Consider the following 21,511-nt stretch of genomic DNA (forward strand, 5'->3'; position numbering starts at 1 on the left):
GACATTCTCAACACTTGAGGATCATAACTCTTGAAATTATAGCTGTGACCATGTAATCACAGCAATCTGAGCTGGAGCTTTTAAGTATCTCAGGATTTGCAGCTCTTACTGTCAAATGTTTAGACTCAAATGTGTTTGAGTCTTTTAATACAATAAGTAGAAATATGTTTAAATGGTGGTTTTTGAAGTCAGTATCTAGGCAGAAATCCCAGAGGTGCTGAGGTATTAGCAGTAGGAATTGACCAAAGATTTAAGGATTTGCCTCATGCTGGGGAAAGTAACAGACAGGGAGTCAGAGTTCACACTAAAATGGATGATTTATAATCCTACTTTGAAGTTCATAAGGTATTTTATCTTTTGAGCAATCACCTGGAAAAATGAACTTCCAAACATGTTAGTTACTGGTTTCGACTTTTACTTCTTCATCCCAACTTGGCATCTGTGTAAAGCTACCCTGGCTGTCCAGAAATAGTTCAGCTTCACACTAGAAGCTTCATAGCATTGTTGGCAGTTTTCAGGTCTGTAAACTATTTTATTGTTTGATAATAGACCAGAAGTTCTTTTTGAAACAAAGAAGTATTTATTTCATTTGTTACAGCAGTCAGCCTTGCTACATAACTGCAATACACGCTTTCACTAACCAGATTGCTTGATGGGTCAGTCACAGCTTCTTTGCAGGCAGCATCATGAAATTCTCTTGTCCTTCTCACATTGCACAGTTTTGTTTACATTTTGCTAATATGTTATTGTAGAAGTCCATATAATCAGTTTGAAAATTACTTTTCTTCTCCCATCCCATGTCCTTTCTTGCCCTTTTCATTGCCAACAGACATGTCAGCAGCAGTGACAGAGTAGGAAAACCCTACCGTGGTGTGAAACCAGTATTCAGCATTGGAGATGAAGAAGAATACGATACTGGTACAGTAGATTATTTTCCTCTTGCCTAGATTAGTTTTAATAAACAAACTATTAAGTTTTCTAAGTCATGGGATCATATTTTACATCTTTGTTTTACAATGGGAAGCTTGTAACTGTTATCATTGATCCTGTTCATTATGGTGGTGCCTGGGAAAGAAACATCCACCTCAAATACATAGTAGCAGACTAGGGAAAAAGATTTGGGGGGAAGCACCAAGCAGCCAACAAGAAGAAACGGTATAGATGGATTTAGTGAATCATTCACATTAACTTGTTATTTCTGTAGTAAAGATCTGTTTTTCACACTGGCACATGGGAACCTGCAATTGTACATCTATTGTACAGGCAAATGTAAAGGATCTAGCTTGGCTGACAGATCTCGGGTTAAATCTGTGGTATTGGCAGTTTCTAAAATGATCTAAATTTCTGAAAATACAGTTGAGGCTAGGCTGCCGGTTAAGTGTGGCTAACGTGTACACACCTCTTCAATGTTTTGGACTTTCTTTATCTATTTGAAACACCACACTTTTCATGATGCTGGGGTTTTTTGAGGCCAGTGCTAACATTAGAATGGTGCAGACCTACTGCTGTCCTCTTATTGTTCTGGTAGTGTTAGCTCACTCCCAGCCATCATCATGACACAAGTAGCCATGCAATGACCAAAAGGCACACTCAGCTTCCACGTGATAAACAAATAACTAGACTAAGAATCTTGGACCTGCAAAATAAAGAATTTGGGAAGCTTGCAGGAAGAGATTAATAGGGTGTGGAGTTGTTTAAATATGATTGGTGACATGGTTAATCATTGTCTGCTCTAAGAATTGGGAAGGAGCAAAATAAAAATACCAGGCAGAAGTTTCAGCACTAATGAGGTACTTCTCCAAATGCCGTGTAATTAAGTTCGCAGAGTTCTTTCAGCATCTCTCAGCATATTGTTTGTAGTCTTCAGAGATGAATAGTCTAGAACATATTTTCAATAATGAATGTTTGCTGATTTCTGTTTACACTTGCTTTTAAAAGCACTATTAGACTTAGTAAGTAAGCAGAATCACTGCTGTGCTTTCAATAAGCCAATATATGAAGTGAAATATACATTATGTTGGCACAGAATAATGCAAATCACTATATTTAAACAAAAGATCAGTACTTGGCAACAAAGTGATAACACATGCAGACGTTCTGGGTGTTTCAAAGCTCTGCTGAAAATTTTGGTTTTGACTGTGCTTATGACATCCTTAAAAAAGGAGGTGAACCTGAAGACAGCAACATTTGCTAATGATCCAGGGTTGTTCGAGGTTGTAAGGACAAAATGAAGAACTCAAGCAGTCTTCTGCTCTGAGTGACTGGACAATAAAATGACACATGAAAATCAACAGGAATTATTTTGAGGCAGAGAAGATATAGAGAAAAACAGATCTAGGTTCAGATACAAAATGATATACTGATTTGGGGTTTATAATGGCTAAGTACTCATTAGCAGTCAGAAAAACAAATAAAATGCTAGGAATTACAAGGAAAGGAACAGAGAATAAAACAGAGGTCTTTATGTCACTGTATAAACCTATGGTTCACCCACACATTGGATATTGTGTATCCTGATCCTCTATCAGAAACCAGGAAAGCTTGGAGAGATGAGAAGGCTGAGGGAAGATGTGAAATGACTTTTACAGTAAGCATAATTGAATATTAGAACTCTTATTATGTGAAACAGGCAATTTAAAGGAGGAAAAGTGGCCCACAAAAAAAATACCTGATTTGGAAAGGCATCAACAGAATTTTAATTCTTCTTATGCAAGAAACTGGAAGCCACAGGAGGAAGCTTTCCTGGAATATAGTTGATGTGGTTTTGGTACACCTTTCCATTGGTGTTGTAGGTGCAAAAGTTTACATGGCTTCAAGGAGAGACTGACAAGGCTGTGTAAAAGAGATCTATTAAACTTTACTGTGTGAACAAATCAGACCAGTCTAATAAAAAACCCAAGCTGAAAAAAAATTAAAAGTGAAATATCAGATATGAATGCCTTTTTCTTACTTCCCTCTGAACAAGTATTTGTTACTAGGTGGACATTGGTTCAAACCAGTGTAGCTACTGGGTTTGAGTTGAAAAGTTTTCTAACGTTGTTGGAAAATCTTTATTTTTTTTTTATCCCCTCCCTTCGAAGTAGATGAAATTGATAGCTCCTCAATGTCAGATGATGATCGAAAAGAGGTCGTCAACATCCAAACATGGATAAATAAACCTGATGTGAAGTTTAACTTTCCCTGTAATGAAGTAAAAGAAAATGGACACATGTTTCCCAGGTACTGGAATTGGTCCTACACTTAATGAAAATGTCTGTCTTGATGTGTATTTAAAAGAATAAATAAACAGGCAATTAAGTTATTCTTGATAATAAATGAGGAAATGAAGGTGTGAAACAACCTGGAAAAAAATGTCACCAATATATTTATATTCTTATATTTACAGTGTTATGGAATGGTAATTATGTACAAAATCTCATATGAAGTCTTGCAAAGCAAAACAGTGTAGAGTAAAAATATTCTCAGTATACAAAGGCTTATTTTTCAAGACCAGGTAGACCCAAGTACCTATGGCTCTAGTTTTTCTTGTCAGCTTGTCACTGTACTTTGTACTATGTACCCATCTTTCCTCTAAGTGACCTTGTTAATCCTGCAAGAGCAGAACATGATGCTTGCTTCATTTTGGCTTCCTCAAAGAGGAAAAATCGTGTTGAGTTTGTACAGAAAATGACCATGGACTTTCTCTTGCATCATGGCCTGTTCTTGTCTTTTTTGTTTTCCTATTGGATTTATTTATATGGTATATGATTAATAAAGTGTTATGATTTCTTAAACTGAGTTGGAACTCAACTAGTATGTTCATACAACTAGTTGAACATGCTTTGCTTCTATGAGGAAGGCAAAAGTGGGTCATGAACTGAGCTGACAGGTCACCATCTCTACGATTGTCCACCACTGTATAAGTGCTGACGTGGAGTGCCAGCATGGCCTTTTAGCTGGGGTCTGATGCTCCACTTGTAGAGTTGCTGCTCTGTGGAGGGATGAGGTTGGTTGAAAGATGAAAGAGAGGGTGGAAGCATTTTCCCTTCTCTGTGCCTGGCCTAACAAATTACAGGTTGTTGTGATCTTTGTTAATAGCAATCATGGCTGTTGTGGGGGGGTTGTGAAGTTAACTGCTCGTTCTGGGTTTGTATGCATGTTGAGGATGTTTTAAAAAATGGCTATCATCTGGTGCTCAAGGAAAATCAGAAGTATTTTATAGGCATTTTTAAATTACAGATTTTAAAAGTATTAACATTGCTTCCTAGATTTGGGAACTGTTTTATCTAGATCTCACCATATAATTTATTTGTCAATATTAGTTTTATAAATAGCTGCTACTTAGTTCATGAGTAAATTTAATTTATATTTTTCTGTTCCTTGTAGTCATCTCCTGGTAACAGCAACTCATATGTACTGTTTGAGAGAGATTCCATCACGAAAGGGACTGGCTTACATACAGTCTCGACAGGCACTCAACTCTGTAGTCAAAATCACATCCAAGAAGAAACACCCAGAACTGATCACCTTTAAATATGGAAATAGCAATACTTCAGGCATAGAAATTTTGGCAGTTGAAAGGTAAGGCACATCAGTAGCAAGATAGTTGTAGTAATGATATGCAGAATGCTGTCAACTGGAAATCAGGGGCATGCTGTAACTACAATTAGAGAATTCCCAGAATTGAGTTCAAAAGCAATAATTTTGCCTAAGGAGTAAATAATTCAGTTGTGAACTAGAAAAAAGATCTGCCAGCAGAATAATGAAGGTTTAAAAGACCCAGCAGAGAGCAACTCCAAAGTCTGCAGTGACAGTTGCTGGGGATACGATGTATGCAAGTGTTTTCTTTTTTTTTTTATCTGCAGACTAAAGTATGCATATGTGAAGAGTGGGATTTAAGAAAGTGGCCTTTATTCTGTGGTATCTTTTTTAAGGTTCCTAACTCTTCCTATGCATTGTATATTACATTGTATATTATATATATACATGCAAGTATGTACTTATATATATACTTATTTTATATATAAGATGTCCAGAAGTGTAGCTTCAAAATGCTGAATCTCTGAAACCTGGTTCCTGAAAGTTAGGTATTGCCATGCTCAGCTTTTGCATGCCTAAATAAGAGAGGAGGTCTGACAGATGGGCATATTGGGCTGTTGCTTCTTGGCACTGTTTTAAGAAAGTTGCTGACATCAGGTGGATGCTTTCTCATCCTCTTTCTTGGAGAAAACTATGTGCAGTGGGTGCTCTGTTTCCAGAAGTCCAGGATGAAATTCCTAGCTAAGTAGGGAAGTTGTTCTGTGCCTGTGTTTGCTGCATAGAATGAAATTAGCTGGACAGTAGGTCAGACAAAGGTAAATTAAAATGTTGTAGGGAACTTTTCTGCTTGTTGATTACTTTACCACCACCTTGTTGACTGGAGCAAAACTAGAAGAGAAAGGATCATAAATAGATTACCTGGAGCTCTCTATAGGAATTTAGAAAACAACCAAAACCCAACAAAACCAGAACTAACAACAACAAAAATAGACTGCTATGCCTCAGTTGGACAGTGCTCTCTGTAGAGATTGGAACTGCCTGGTCTATGCCATTATCAATTAATGAAGGAATTTTTGTTTCCAGGATATCCTGGGAAGTACTTCTCAACAGTTCCCAAACAACCCATTTCATAGTATAAATAGGAATTAAATGTTATTTTCTCAATAGTTTTTCATTGTAATATATTCCCATATTCCTTCCCCCCTAGTTTGTGCCAGAAGAAAAATCAAAGCAAGAATTAGATACTCAATTTTTATAATGAATTAATTATGGCTTTTCTAATGTTTTTGTTGTTTGTGGTTTTTTTAAGGTATTTGATTCCAAATGCAGGTGATGCTACCAAAGCCATAAAACAACAGATCATGAAAGTATTGGATGCCTTGGAGAGTTAATAACTAAAGACTTTATAGAGAACTGTTTATAAAGAAGAAGCAACCAAGATACTGTACTGTATGTGGATGCAAGCTGACTGTTTCCCAACTGAATACTAACTTAAGAGAATTTTTCTTCTTGCTGATGGAAATGCCTGAGTAGCAGGCTTAAGATAGGGTAAATTATTGTCAATTTCTAAACAGGATTTTTAATTTTTTATTCCTTTTTTTGTTTCAAAGAAATGTTCATTATAAAGGTCAGTTTGTTTCATTTTTAGTGCAGCCTTAAGGTGAGGGATCTGCATCTTTGCAAGAGAAGATGCAGCTGGGTTTGTATTCACTATGTTAAAAGAATGAAGCACTGCCAGATACAGAGAAGTAATTTGAAAGCAGAATGTTTTTTAAGTTACTGTCTTTGAAAGTAAAATGTCTTCATTGCCTAAAAGCCATAAATTTGATTTTACCTACTGGATAGTATCAAGGACTTAGGTTTATGAGCAGAGCAGATAAAAATGTTAGAAATACTGGTTTCTTCTCATTAAAAATGGTTAAGTCCATCTTGAGCTGCAGATTAAAAAATGCAAGCATTTTGGTAAAATTAACGTTTTTAAGTCTTATCAACTACTAAGTTAAATAGTTGGAACTGGTGATAAGGGTATTTTTAAATACCAAAATTAACTGAGCACAATAAGCTTTTACTACAGGGTGGTGATTTTTATTTACGCAAACTTTTTCATTTTGTATGTTGAGGCTGTTTCTCTTATAAGGATGAGTGTGTGCATTTCTATTTAAGTTAATGCTTCATGACAGAATGACAGTGGAAAACATTACCTTGCTGCTTCAAAGCAAAATGTCTAAGATAACGAGACCTTTAGAAAACCTTCAGTTCAGCACAGAAATGATTATATGCTGATTGAAGCAAGAAAATAATGCACACAAATAAAGTGAAGAGATTCAAGTGCTACATCATAGAGCTACCTGTGACACACATTATTCGTGTTGCCTTTGGTTTAAGCATTTATGTTCTTTTAACTAACATCTAAATTAGTTCATGTTTGAGAGGTGGTGACTGTGATTGTTTATCAGCAGTTCTCCACTTGTTTCAAGAACAGTTCTCTTGTTAAAAAGTGTAGTTCACTAATGTCCTTATGGCCAAGGCAGAGTATCTTTGTAGACTGATGTGGAAATTACCAAAAACTGTGAAATGTAGATAATAGGAACTAGCTTTGCTGTGTGAAGTCTTCTCAGTATTTGAATCAAAATTTGTTATTTGGTACCTCAATCAGGAGGTAAGACAAAGTAAACTGACCTTTATAAGAAACAGTTATTCTAAGTTATTTTACTAGGAATCAAGCTAGGGCACCTTAATTCTGGACCTAACTCCTTTGGTTTTTTTTCTTCTTAGTATCTGAGTAAACACTTGAACTGTTGAAGATATTTGCATGAAATTGCACCTGGGCCAATACTTAAGTATTTATAGTTTTGCCCAGCAGCTGTTGTATTACATTTTCCTCTTCCTACTCCCTTCTGAAAATATCCTGAAGAGTCTCTGACTCTGTGCCTACTTCAGCAATGAGATTTTTTTCATGTAAAGATGTTTGTGTTACTGTTTATAAACTCCAGTTGTAAATAAACCAGTACAATTTGAACAAAACTGGTTCTGTCAGAAAGCTTTAGTTGCATATTCTATGAAGTCTCTGAATCAATTAACAGTTTCTCCTAAAGGTATTTTGTAAATGGAAGTGAGTTTGGTTTTTGGAGATAAAGAAGCTGGTTATGAATCATAGGAAGCTACTGTCAGTGACATCTCTTAATGCAAGTATTTTGGAACTTAGACTAATTTCATTAAATATTTTTTGGTAGGCATTCATAAAAGGTCAGAATGAGTTAGCAGTTTGTAAAATTATGCAAGAAAGGGTATCTGCATAAATTCCAGACTTCTCAGCATCATAATGTTATATTATGAAAATGTTGACAAAATGATAATTTCTCCTTGTTGGGGACAGACAGACAGACAAAACAGTGAAAAGTACACTAAGTTGTTAAACAGATGTATTTGGGTATGGAAATGTAAAGTGGGTAAGATATACCCTTCTTCATGAGGACAACAAATACAGATCTTTTAGGTCTACATTAAGAAAAACTCTTAAATCTCTTCTGTGCAAAAATACGTAATTCAAGCCATTAAGAGGCTACTTACTTGTAATGTTTAAGGCAATGTGCAGCTTCTCAAAGACCCCCTAATCTTACAAGGCTCAGTCCAAGCTATGAATAATTTCAGTGGTGTTTTACACATCTCTACCCACAATTTAAAGGCTACTTTTGACTCCTAGTGTACATATCTGTAGTTGCTGTGTTTATAACAAAACTTGTATTGGTAAGCAGAAATTCCAGTTACGGTGATGGAGTGACAATTTTTTAAAAGAAAAAATACCACGTTCCTTCCTGTGCTTTTCATCTTCAAGGAATTATTTTTTATTATTTGCCAGAGGTTTGCAGGCTCTTGTTTCATTTTGCATGCACTGCTGTCTTTATTGTTGAATGACAGCCACGGTGTTGCTGGGGTTTTAATTTTTATTTATTTTGTCAATAGAAATCAGCTCTGTAGCAGCCAAGAAACACTCAGAATAAGCTCTCCTGCTAAATGAAAGCTTTTACCTTTTGTGTTCCATTGCCAGGTCAGTGCTTTAGTGCTCACTGCTGGCTCTTCAATTGTTTCACAGATATTTTTTTTTTTTGGTTCTGATCTGTAGGGGGAATTTGTGCAGAACTGTATGTTTATTACCCACCCAAAATACTCTTGACTGTTGGAGAAATTTTTATTTACCAAGTCTTCTCCAGAACAAGTTACTTGCTGTTCTCTCATCTTAGTTCTTGTTGGACTAGACATTGGTTTCGGCAATATATTTAACTTTCCCTTCCACTTGCATATTGCTTGTGCTTTCAAAACTTTTGATACTGTCAAATAACCTTTTTATAATATAGATTTAGTCTATTGAATGCCTGAAAAGTTTCCACTTTTGAGGAATTTGGAGGGTGATACTTTGTAACCTGTTCTTTTATATGTACTTAGTGCTTTCACATATTTTTGTTTTGAAACTTGAAAAAAATACACTGTATCTGTCTGAACCATAGGAAACAGTGGATTTCTGTGCCTAGAAGGTAAAACACTGTCTCACTGCTTATTCTCTTTATTTTGTGCTGTGCCCCAAACCTTGTGTGAACTCATGAGACAGATGTTTGTGACACCTGGAGCCCTACAATGTGTGCTGTTCAAAAATACCAGTTCTTATATGGAATTTCTACTGCCACATAGTGTAAAAGGGAGGGAGGCTTGACAAATAGCTGCTGCATCCCTTCCTCATCTGCAGTCATCCACTGTTGGTAATTCTGCCATTCTTTGGTTTGGTAAGTTTGGGATGAGCTGCTCAGAGGGGTGGGCACACTGAAGAGTTTCTCTCTCACAAAAGGTTTGTACCTGCTGTAAGCAGTGGTGGCCCTGTGTTTTATGGTCATCATACACTTCTCATCCTTGATCTGTCTGCACATGTTTCCTGAAGGTGAACCATGTCTAAGAGACTGCTCACCCTGCTTTACCCATTTTGTTTTATTCTTGCCCTTTCTGCTGTCACTTGCTTGCAGTTTGTGAACATGCTCTCGCATAAATACAGCCTCTGAAGAACATGGGTCTGCAGTTCTACACACACCCTTTTTTAAAAGCCTGAAATTGTACAACCTACACATGAAGCAGTGTGGGGTAAAGGGGAGCACTCCGTGTTTAAAGCTAGTAATAAAAACAGCAAAGCAGGTAGTGTATTGGCTTGTACCTTAGGAGATTCACTAGGAATCTCCCTGGTAGATGGGTTTCCTGTAAACTGGCATAGTTTGGATGAGCCCTTAACATACCTAAGGCTGATAAGGGTTTGTATACAGCTGTGAAAATAGGATATGGGTACCTCCGTTCAGATTTTGGTGCACGGCTGTGCTTTTGCCTGGTGTTGAATTGGCACCGTAGGAGTACTCCCAGCTCCCTGCCATCCGCGGGGGGTGAAGCAGGGGTAAAACAAATCTCACTGGGGAGCGGCGTAGGGGATGCATCACGGGCTCCCTCAGGTTGCGTCAGCAAAACTGGGGGGAGAAGTGCTGTGAAGTCGGGTTAAGGAGCTACCCTACCTTTTTAAAAACAGCGATAGGAGTAATTTTTAAATAAATCCCATTGCAAGCCCTGCTGGAGCGGTGTTACGCCGCTCTCCCGCCGGAGTGCCGGCCCGCCTGCCGAGGGTTTGGCAGGGCGCTCTGCGGCGAGGGAGAAGGGCTAAGGACTACATTTCCCAGCATGCCGCTACCGGGGGGAGGCCTCCACGCATGCGCCTTGCAGCGCCGCCCGCCTCTATCAGCATTGGTGTAGGGGCCGCCGAGAGGATGCGGGCGGCGTGCGGAGCCATGGCCAGTGAGTGGCGGCGCGCGGAGTAACGGTTGCTCCAACCCCTCTCCCTCCCTCCCGCTCCGTTCTCTTCCCCGCCGGGCCCGGCACCGCCCGGGACCTGGGGAAAATGACCCGTCCTGGTGTCAAACCTAAGCCCCGGCCTCCTACCCCGGGCCTCGGCTGCTGGAGAGGGGCCGCTGAGCAGCGCCGCCTTCCCCACCTGCCCCGGGGTGCTCTCCGCGCCTAGTCTCTGCCAGACCCCTCGTCGTCCACACCGCGGCCCTGTTGTGGGTGTTGGCATCGTGGGGAGGCAACCGAGGAGAACGGGCCGTGGGCTGGCTGCTAACCCCGCAAGTGGCCCCTGCTCTGCTGCGGACTGGAAAGGCCGCGGTTGTGGGGGCCGTTTCTGAGCTTTTTGGGGAGTGTGAAATAACGCAGGTACCGGAGGGAGCGGCACCGGGATTGTCAGAGCGGTAGAAGCCCCTGGCCGTGGGTCTCGGTACTACTGCATTGGTCCGCTTGTCAAGGAATTGGATCCGAACAAACCAGATGTGCTTAGTGTCTGAGGTTCTCCCCCTCATCCCCCCCCCCAAAAAAACCAACAACCCACCCCTCAATTTATAGTGATACAAATACTAGCCATTCTTTTACTCTGATACACTTTTACCTACTTGTGCTTTTCATTGCTACAGGCTTATCCTAAGAGTTTCTTTCAATGAAGTGTTTTGAGAATGTTTAGCGAACCCCAGACATTATCTTCAACCTGCACAGTACTAATGCATATTTGTCTCTATTTCTCTTTCTTATACATCTCAGCATTTTAAAAGAGTACATGTATTCTGCAGTGACTGAACTTTAATTTTGCCCTTTAGCAAACTAAATGTGGGAAAATAAGATTGATGGCTTCCAGGTGTTTTAGACATGATGGGAAGGAAGTTGGTTAAAATTCTTCCAAGAAGATGCTCTTTTGTTATTGTTGGAGTTTTTTTGGGTTTGGGTTTGGTTTTTTGCAAATGTGAATTTATGCTGACATGCAAATCTATATGTCTGGCTTCTCTGAGCCAAAGCACTACACAAATATGGGAAAATTTTAGATGTCTTCCTTGGATGGTTCCCTAGGTGGGTCTGGAATCTATGGCTACACCTGTAAAAAAATCTCAGTGAAGCTTTGTTTACTCAGTAAACCAAATACTGTCTCTCACATGAAGAGTAACAAAGTGAGCAGCTAATAATTTACCTAACCTCTAGAAATTGGCTATCTACTGATGTGAGGATTAAAGTAGGAAGTAAGATAATTCTGCTTGACTGTTATTCACCTGATCTCATCTTCACTTGAATCACTTCTTCCTGTTTCCCTGGCCACTGAGGCTGTGTTGCTTGCAGCCTCTTCTGTATCCTATAGTGATCCTTAGCTTTATGACAGGGCAGTTTCCAGAGGATAGAGGTGCTTTGAATCTCGCATACTCTGTGAAACCAGAGATTATTTTTTTAAAAAGGAGACAGTTCTACCTGGTCAGGATGTGTTTTCCTAGACACCAAGGTACTAGGAGATTCATTGAAGGAAGTCCAAGGGGTGTGCACGATATTTAATTTGGTCTCTTCCACTTGTGTGCTTCAGGAGTCTACAAATTTAAATCCTGCTTAGCTGCAGCCATCTCTTGGCTAGAAGCCAGACTGCAAAAAGAATATCAGGAAGGATATTACTGGGTTGTATAAGCTTTTCCCAATTTAGGTGTGTTTTGATGGGTAAAAGCAAACTATTCCTGTATTTGGTGCTTTCAGGATTATCCAGTCCTTTAGTTTGCTAGAGGACATGCAGTGTTCAGCAGGTGACAGGCACAACAAAAAGATGGACTCAAAAGCGTGCAGCAAACTAGGAAGGAGAAAGTGGGTCTTCCTTTCTGGCACTCAGAATCTTACATTACAGTCTGGGCTGGGTAGTGTTGCTAAGTGTTTCTAGCACAGGGACTCTGTGATCCTCAAGCTGAGCAGAGTGGTGTCAATGCATGTTTCCCATTAGCAAGCCTAGGTTTGAATGTTCTCCCTGCCTTGAGACTGTTGCCAGAGTCATAGACTGCAAAATGAGCTGCAATGGTTTGTGTTTATGTTAATATACAGGCAATATATATAAGTTAATTTATTTTGTTACATGCTCATTAGTGAATTTAAATTTTAAAGAGTTTTTCCTGGGAGGAATTCTGCTGACCAATTTTTTCTTTTCTGCCATTAGATTTCCACCTGGCTCTTATTCAGCTTCAGGTATCTGCTGTTAAGTCAGATAACCTTCAAAGAGCCTGTGGACTGGTGAGAGAAGCATCAGCTAAAGGAGCAAAAATTGTGGCTCTACCTGTGAGTAAAGATGTGGCTTACTCGGCATATATACCTCAAACCCTTGGAAACCTCCTTCTAAATGCTTTATATATTCCAGTTTCTCTCTGGATACTTTAGATGCTTTATGAGGCTCCAAAATAGGGGAAAAAAAAAACAACCCACAATTTTTTTTCCTTCCCCTTAAGAGGGGGAACACAAGAAGAAAAAAATAAAGTGTGAATCTAGAGATGAAAGAAAACATGTATACAGTGACTTTCTTTGCCACACTTTTCATTCCACGTAATATAGTATGTGAGGAACAAAAGAGATTGTAAAATTTTCCAGCAGGTCATTTCTGGCTGAATTATGATTAAAATTTTTCTCCTTCAGCTTCCTTGTGCGGGAATACAAATAGCCACTTTAAATTATTGATATTTCTGATTTACTTTTTGGACTTCAGACTTGATTAGCTGCTGAATTTCTACACAGATCAGTGTTCTGGCAATGGGGTGCAGCTTTGATCTTCTCCTCTCTTCCTGGGGCTGTGTGTGTTACCACTGTGCCCTGCAGCATCTGACTCAGGAGTGCAAAGTTCTCTGTGTAAACTTTTGGTCTGAATGTTTTCCACACAGAATGTTTTCCCTGTTACTGTCACAAGCAAAGTGTTAAGCAATCTTCCCAGCTCCTCTGTGTTAACACAGCTCTCATGTTGCAAATACGACCTTTAATTATTCTGGCTGGGCCTCCTACATTGAGATTATCTATTATTTGTGACTTTCATCATGTGTGCAAACACTGAGTTTTCCAGACCTATTTAGTTGAGATGCTCACTTTGCCAATTATAATTTATTTTTTCAGAGTAAATCTTCTCAAACAAGGGCATGGTATTTCAGAGACTCCTGAGAGGTAAATTTTGTAGTGGCACTAGGATGTGGACATGAAATAGTCCCTTCCATTTTTTTTTTAAAGTCATACTACTAAAAGAACAGGAGTAACTTCCACTGGCTGTATAATCTACACCTTTGCAGAAGTGTACAGCAGTTTTCCTGTGACATGTTCTTGATGTGTGTTTTCATTTTTGAACCAGGAAAAAATGGTGAGAGAAAAAGAGTTTATATTTCTGTATCTGGAATCATTACAGAGTCCATTTGAATCTACACATTGGTAGAAAGCAATTGAAAGATCTACCTCTGTCTCATTTCTACTTTGAAGAGCACAGGACTAGGTGACCTGTGCAGACAACACACACTTTTGTTCCAGTGTCAACTTATGAACAGTCCCATGCAGTGCTACAGCAAGCTTGCACAGAGCTCTCCCTGTTCTTTTGAGCCTGTGGTTTCAGAACCACCCACAATGACATTGCAAGTGGCAAGGTGAAGGTGGAGGCAGCTGGTATTGCTTTCATCTCCTTGAAGTTCAGTCCACCTTTCAAAAATCTGGGAAGCTCATTAGCCAGCCTGCTGCAGGTTAGCTGGCCCCTGCTGGCTCAGTGTCTGTAGGCAGGGCAAAAACATCCCTCCAGTTTTGATTCAGGTATTCCAGTTCAGTAGACTCTGCTACAGTTGTTAAGAAGTTTGCTGGAGCACTTAAGGCATAAATATTTATTGTGCTATTGCAAGCTTAATTTTTCTAATTTTTTTTGGGGGGGGAGGGGGCTATCTTGTTACAACTTCCAGTGAGCAAAGATAATAACTGAGGCAGATGCTTGGGCTGGGAAGCCCTTGCTGAAAAGTAGTTGCTGTTACTGTTTGATAGGCTATCTGTAGCCTCCAACTTTACTCTTTTAGGGGACAAAAAAGGCTTTGGGGGTTTTCACATCTTCACAGAGCTGGGAAATATAACACAGAGTGGAAGTTCTGGAACTTGAGCATCTCAAACACCAGTAGCCACCTAGGTCAGGCATCTAAACTGCTCTGTCTTGTCTAAAGATTACATTCCTGCTTTGAGGAAAAGCAAATCTTTAACTAGAGCCTAAGGCAGAAAACACTTGTTCTGTTGTGAGGAAATAATGTTTAAAGGATTATTTTAGTAGATAAGTAATTTTAAGAAATGCATGTTTTTGCAAGGGTCCTTTTAAAAATGAAGAAATCACGGGCTGTGGGTGAGCAGGAGCATGTCACAGTTTTGAGAGGATCTAACATAGCTTGTAACTTGTCATATGAGCCACATGGCTGATTGTTCTGATGAGAGCATCCCTTGTGATCTTGCTAAGTCTAGACTGATAAATGTGCTAGCCTTGTTATTTGCAGCTTGCATGTGCTGTTTGGCATGCATTCGTACCAACACACCCACTGCATTTTTCCTGACTGTTAAAGATTTTTGGGCCTCCTGATATTTTCTGGTTTGCTTATTGAGCTCCTGTAAATAAAGATTGTACAAGAACTTTGATAGAGAGGAGTTTGAAAGGTCAAGTACATCTTGCAGTGGTGCTACTGGATCTTAACATTTTAAATTTTTTTTTCCAAATTCTAGGAATGCTTTAATTCTCCATATGGAACTCAGTACTTTAAGGAGTATGCAGAGAAGATCCCTGGGGAATCAACACAAAAGCTCTCAGAAGTTGCAAAGGAATGCAGCATATATCTCATTGGAGGTAGTTTGCTCCTAATGACCATCTCATTGATGGAAAAATGGGCAATATCTGTTAGTGCCATTTGATCAAAATTCTGTATAATACAGTGAGGGAAATCTTTATTCTTGCCTTTACAAAGGATCCATCCCAGAAGAGGATGATGGAAAGCTGTATAATACATGTACTGTCTTTGGGCCTGATGGTGCTATGTTGGCAAAGCATAGGAAGGTAAGATGGCAGAATATTTTTATTAATAGGTTTCACACCAGTGTTGCACAAATTATTTCATCTGTGCCTAAAGGTGATGTGAATTGGTTGAATCTTGCATTAATTAATTAAGCTGTCTATTATCAGTAAAATCACATGCAATTTTTATTCAGGACATGTAAGTACCCCTTCCAAAGGTGGTCATAAATTTGCTCTTGATATGGCTGACAAAATGCAGGAGGGATAATTGGCTTTTCCCAGATGCTCAGAAAACGATGGTGAAAAGTAAATTCTGATACACTCTCATCTGTGTACCTTGGTCTAGGTCTAAAACCTGGTGCCACCTAAGTGGGATCAGGATTTTCATTCAGATTCCCAATGGATTTCATTCTTCTGTTATAATAAATATAGTTCTTTACATACTTCATGTGCTATATGTATGACTACTGCAGACAGCTGAAGTCCAAGTTTCTTAGTTAAGCTGTGTCTGCTCCTTGTGGTAGATGCTTCTCTGCTGTTGTCTCCCACCTGGACATTGCTTTGTGCCTTCTGAGAAACTCCTTCCTATTCATAACTGTAAATCTGACTATGCACGGAGTTTTCATTCCTTAGATGAACAATGACTTATTTCTTTAAAGAAAAACAAAACAAAACAAAAAGAATAAGAAGTTACTTGGAACAAATGAGGTGGTGCTTAATACCTGTGGGGGGTGCAGGTATTAACTTTTCCAGTTAACTGATTCTGCACTTAGATACATTATTAGATCCCTTTCTGAAGTGCCTTGTTGCCTTACACCTGTCATGCCACACCAGTCTACAAACCCAATAGTGGTCTGTAGAATGAGTGCAGATGTGTGGTGTGTTGAATATGAACAAATTATAATATAAAAACAGATGTTTCATCAAGAAGTTCCTGTCAGAAACAGTCTTCCATCGCAAAGGAGGAATAAAGACTATGCAAGGGCTAAGAGGCTTCTGCGTACCTAAAGTAATGGGAACTTTATGAATTCGTGAAGGTGTTTTGTGGAGAAGTTTTGCAGAAATGGGACTCAGAAAGATAAATATCACCTGCTTTAAAAATACTTTAAAATCATCCTGACAAATTTAAGACATTTTATATGCATCTTTTCTTTTGCAAAATTACTCATTAGATCAAGATATCTAGGTATTTTATAGGGGTTCTTTCTGTGAAGAACTAGAACCATACTACAAATAAACTGTTATATTTTTAGCTATTTTAACTACTTTCTATTACTGCATGGCAAAGAACAGGACATTGTATTAAACATCTGATATGTGCATCGCTTGAGTCATAGGGATTATATGTGTTGTTTAAAATGGCCAGTCTTTTTTTTTTCCCCCAATAAATTTTTTTATATATATATACTTCTGTAAAGAAGAAAACTGCTTCAAATCATCTTCTGGAGATCTCACAATCTTGAGCAATGTTTAGTTGGGATATTGTCAAAAGAGTAGTCTAGTTAATGGTAACTAGAAAACATTTAAGCCTAATAGAAAGAGGCTCAAATATAAAGCAGATAGACTATTATTAATTATTTTTAATTGTACTGTAATTACAGGTCCATTTGTTTGACATAAATATTCCTGGGAAAATACAGTTCAAAGAGTCTGAAACACTGAGTCCAGGGAATAGTTTATCCATGTTTGATACTCGTGAGTATAAGACAAGCCCTCTCCTTAAGGAGCTCTACAACATTAGCACCACAGTTATTCTGGAGTTCTCTTCCCCCTTCTCCTCCCCAGCAGTGGATTTTTAGACTATCATCAGATTTACATTAGGCATTTGACAACCATGACAAACATAGTTTCAGTTTGTTCTAAGTGCATGGGAAACTTAAAGGCAATGTGATATCAAAAAGTCAGAGTAGAAAGGGTCAAAGCATACACTGTGGCATTTCTCTTAATAAGTAGTGGTCATATTGATTTGTTAAGGAGAAGTTACTGTATTTTTAATAGCAGTTACATCTTTAAAATGGTTCTTATAAAACATGGGTTGGAAAATGATATATGTAGCAAAGAGTTACACAGGTGCGTTGTTTCATGCGAGGATGATATAATAATGGAGACAACTAACTGTAAATCCCATTCCAATGTTCTTGAGTCAACCACAATCAGATTTTAAAAGCCAGACACCTGCTTCCCCCCACTAGTGTTGACAAATTGACACATCCTGTTTACTGAGCTTTCTGAAGAGTCTTGTCTACCGTGGTCACTTTTTCTTCCTTGCAATGTGCATGCTGTGCTTTCTTTGATCAATGGAGAGTAGTGAATGCTTTCTTTTCTTGAAATATCTGAAAAACCTGTAGCTAAATCAGAAAAAAATACATTACTCAAAGCCCCGATATAACACAATTTTACACCAATGACTGTTTTTACACAGTTTTCCTCTCACCACAAAGCGTGAATTTTCCCCCACAAACAACCAGTGGTTGTTACATACAAGGACACTCATTTAAATATAGCTCCTCTTGTTACTGTGAGACATATAACAGCTGACAGGATGGCTACAGGGAGTTTTGTAGTTGCTTTTGTGTACTTGTGATAGTGATAATGACTGTTGTCTCTTGTGTTTTGAGAACAGCATACTGTAAAGTGGGCCTGGGCATCTGCTATGATATCAGATTTGCTGAGATGGCTCAAATCTACGGACAGAAAGGTGAGGCTGGGACACCTAACAGAGCAGGGTTAGCCCAAGGGCCTGAACAATGCAGGGCTGTTTCAGGGTGGTACATACTGGACAATCTATGTGATAGGGCACTCTTACCTTTCCCAGTAGCATAAAATCCATCTTGTGGCCTAAGCTTTTGTTATTCAAGCTAGTGTCTGGTCTTCTTGTGTTAAGTAACTATCATGTCCTTATGCATTTTTGCTGATGGAATGATGGAGTTGGGTAGGGCCCCACAGTTGTATATCTCGGGGCTTTGCTGACGTTAAGTAATCACCCATGTCATACATGGACAGGCTCTGTTCGGTTCCATTTAGGGCAGAGGTTGGGAAGTACTGAAAAAAACCTCACTTGAGTCTCAATGTGAAGGCCTACTCTAGGTTAAACTATATTCCCCTTAATGATGGTTGGGTTCTCATTTTCTTTTAACAAAGGTTGCCAGCTGCTAATATATCCAGGGGCTTTTAACCTGACAACAGGACCAGCTCACTGGGAACTGCTACAGAGAGGAAGGTAAGAACAGCTTATCCTGTTCTGGGGAGAACTATAGCATGTGGAACTGAACTGTTACTGTGTTCCAGATGACACTATGCACTTTCTCTGTCGGGGCTGCACCATTCCTCAAGCCTTGCATGGGACACCAAAATGATTTTGCTGTCAAGGAGAAAAGAAGGAAATGCTCATCCTTTGCTCCTGCCAGCCCCTCTGTAGTTAAGCCCTTTCAAGGACCTTTTCTCCACAATTCTGTAAGCACCCTTCACATGCAAACTTCTAGACAGAAAAGCCAATAACCATTTGAGAACTGCTCTAATTACAGATAGAAATAGACCCTGAGATTCCTGAATGCAGGATGGTTGATTTATTTGGTCAGCTTCAATCAACTTTGCTATGTAGTGAATGAACATGTAGTGCATTCTACCCACTAACTCTGGAGCACATGCTCTTTCCAGACTCTGCTTTCTCTCACCTTCGTATCATTTAAAATTTTGGCTAGTCCTTAGAACACATAGCTTGCCCTTCAGAGTGAATTCTTTCTCTTCTGCTTCGTGAACTGGTGGTATATTAAACAAAAATCTATTAACTTTATGTCCCTCCCCTCATTTTTCTGTGAACACAGAGCTGTTGATAATCAAGTCTACGTAGCTACTGTATCACCTGCTAGAGATGAAAAAGCATCATATGTTGCCTGGGGACACAGCACTGTAGTAAATCCATGGTGAGTTCTCACCTTTTCCTGGTTAAAAAATACATTTTTCTTGATGGTGACATTTCAGTTCTACATAAGAATCTACTATTAAAAGGCACCTTAGATGTAAGCCTACATTCTTAAAATCATCCTCATCCGACTAAGAGCCAAGAAACTAAAACTAGCTTAGTATGTATTTTTCATGGTAACAAAGAAGCTACATAGAACTGATATTTACCATTAGTTAAGCTGCTGACCGTTTCAGCTTGTCTTTGAAGTTCACTCCGTTATCTATTATGCATTATGGTAATTCTCTGTGCAGAACTGAACCATCTTAAATGGCTTACACAGAACTATTCTGTTTCCTCAAAGAGCAACACTACTTTGACATAATAAAGAGCATGAAGAATGTCTTCAGCCAAATAAGAGACATATTCTGTCTTAAGCAGAAGTCACATAGGTGCACAGGTGGTCAAAGCAACCAGAACTTCAAGCAGTTGTGGTTTTGTTGTTTGTTTTGTTTTGTTTTTTTCAAATAAATCCATTAATTGTTGTCTTTCAGGAGTCTGCAAGGTAAGAAAAGCTTTATCTGTCATGAGCCTTTATATGATGAAGGCAGTGACAGAACAGCTAGTGGGAGATGTAAGTAATGTTCAGTAAATGCAAAGTGAAAGTATATTCCTATTAAAATCCAGTGGGATCTGAAGGAGAAAATGTTAGTTTTTTGCCATGTATGGCTGTCCCTGGGGAAGTTGTTTCTTTCCCTTTGAGGTATATTGCATGCTCACATGCACTAGTTCTCATAGTTGCTTTTGTAGTTCTTTATCTTCAGAAGCATAGTTATGTTAAGTATGTTTATGTCACATAAAATGTGCCATCTATAAAGCCTGGAAGCCATTTCTATCATGCCAGAGTTCTGAATTATAACACTATTTTTAGGACAGCCCTGTCTTTACAGCTGTAGACATCAAGGATAGGAACTCCCTTTTGTACAAATAGCAGCAACTGGATTGATGCCTTCAGACCTCTGTGTTAATGCTGTGAACAAATGTGCTTAATTTTGCAGGGGTGAAGTCATAGCCAAAGCTGGGGCTGAGGAAACAGTTCTATACACAGATATAGGTAAGAGTAAAGGGTTTTCTTCCTACTTTCTTGAGTACAGATCATGAGACTAAGGAGAGACAGTTTAAGCTTTTGGCTTGCATGTGCAATTACAGAGGATGCAGTGTTCTCATCCCTTCTCCACCCCTGCTAGATAAAAGCAAGAACAAGCAGCACTAGACTAAATCTTTCCAGTTTCCTTATGAGGAAATTGCCACCTTAGGAAAGAGCAAAGTTTAGGCTTCCTTCAGCCCTGGCTTTTCTTTTTGACTGCTGTTTAATAGCTCTTTCTTCCTCTTCTGCAGATCTGAAGAAACTCACAGAAGTACGTCAACAAATTCCTATTTTAAGCCAGAAACGTTGTGATCTCTATAGCATAGAGATGAAAAAGTGAAGCTGGGTAAATAGGGAAGGTTCAGCTGGCAAAATGGCTGCTGCCTAATGCAAGTTAAATTAAAAAAAAAAACAACAACAAACCAGAAGCAAAAAAAAAATCAAACAGCTTGGTGGTTTGAGTCTAAAACTGATAGTATGATTCTAATAGAACCTTAAAAAAATTAAGTATGAGAGAGGATATAATAGTATTTTTACAGCCAAGATAAAGATGGGGGTGAAATCAGTTCAACACAGTAGTATCTAACATTGCTTTTTTATGGATGACAATGTTTCAGTTACTTTTGGGGGCTTTTTTTGTAGAACATGGGTCATTCTTCTCTCTGGAAATCCTCTGAAGGCTGCTTTGGTACTTTGACTTTTTCAGTGACTTGTCAGATGATCTGGAAGCATGATGCTTCCATCTGTCCTTTGTAGTTTTATGTGCCTTAACAAGGTTCCTTGAATGCCCAACTTCTAACTTGGAAAACTTAAAATTTAACTGACTAAGCAGAAGAGACAAAATTCTGCTCTGTACTATTTAGGAACAATTCAAGAAGCTGCCAAGGAGAATTACTGCTACAGAAAAATCTGTGATAGATTTTGGTTTGAGTGTCTTGCCTGGAATCTTTGTATTAAATTAACTTTTGCTTATTGCTGAAGTGATGTGGGTTACTGTGTGTGGGTTTGGTTTTTTTTTTGTTTTTTTTTTTTTTTGGTTTGGTTTGGTTTTCTGTAAAGCGATTCACACATCGCCACACCT

General features: G+C 38.9%; 2 protein-coding genes across 9 annotated transcripts in view; both read left to right on the top strand.

Annotated features, from left to right (window-relative positions):
- Window positions 1-9,018, top strand: part of TBC1D23 (TBC1 domain family member 23) — a 30,922-nt gene extending 21,904 nt beyond the window's left edge. For 4 of the 6 annotated variants that reach the window (XM_030453302.1, XM_030453321.1, XM_030453312.1 and 1 more), the window contains 4 exons: window positions 830-918; window positions 3,081-3,219; window positions 4,366-4,560; window positions 5,828-7,536. In XM_030453302.1, the coding sequence (XP_030309162.1) occupies window positions 830-918; window positions 3,081-3,219; window positions 4,366-4,560; window positions 5,828-5,909 (505 nt within the window). In that variant the 3' untranslated portion in view covers window positions 5,910-7,536. Of the gene's footprint in view, window positions 1-829; window positions 919-3,080; window positions 3,220-4,365; window positions 4,561-5,827 lie in introns of all 6 variants that reach the window. The other 2 variants (XM_030453341.1, XM_030453328.1) reach the window with 2 other exon arrangements.
- A 1,256-nt stretch (window positions 9,019-10,274) lies between these two features.
- On the top strand, window positions 10,275-21,423 carry NIT2 (nitrilase family member 2). 3 transcript variants are annotated; one of them, XM_030469467.1, is made up of 10 exons: window positions 10,275-10,338; window positions 12,545-12,663; window positions 15,097-15,217; window positions 15,336-15,424; window positions 16,984-17,077; window positions 18,006-18,080; window positions 18,524-18,602; window positions 19,207-19,305; window positions 20,342-20,397; window positions 20,682-21,423. In XM_030469467.1, the coding sequence occupies exons 1-10, from the start codon at window positions 10,311-10,313 to the stop codon at window positions 20,768-20,770; spliced, it is 849 nt and encodes a 282-aa protein (XP_030325327.1). In that variant the 5' UTR covers window positions 10,275-10,310; the 3' UTR covers window positions 20,771-21,423. The 3 variants fall into 3 exon arrangements, with proteins under 3 accessions (XP_030325327.1, XP_030325328.1, XP_008498164.1); XM_030469468.1 differs by lacking the exon at window positions 10,275-10,338 and adding an exon at window positions 11,394-11,433; XM_008499942.2 differs by lacking the exon at window positions 10,275-10,338 and adding an exon at window positions 11,824-11,854.
- The last annotated feature ends 88 nt before the right edge of the window (window positions 21,424-21,511 follow it).

The sequence above is a fragment of the Calypte anna genome, chromosome 1 (genome assembly GCF_003957555.1).
Source record: "Calypte anna isolate BGI_N300 chromosome 1, bCalAnn1_v1.p, whole genome shotgun sequence".
NCBI classification, from domain to species: domain Eukaryota; kingdom Metazoa; phylum Chordata; class Aves; order Apodiformes; family Trochilidae; genus Calypte; species Calypte anna.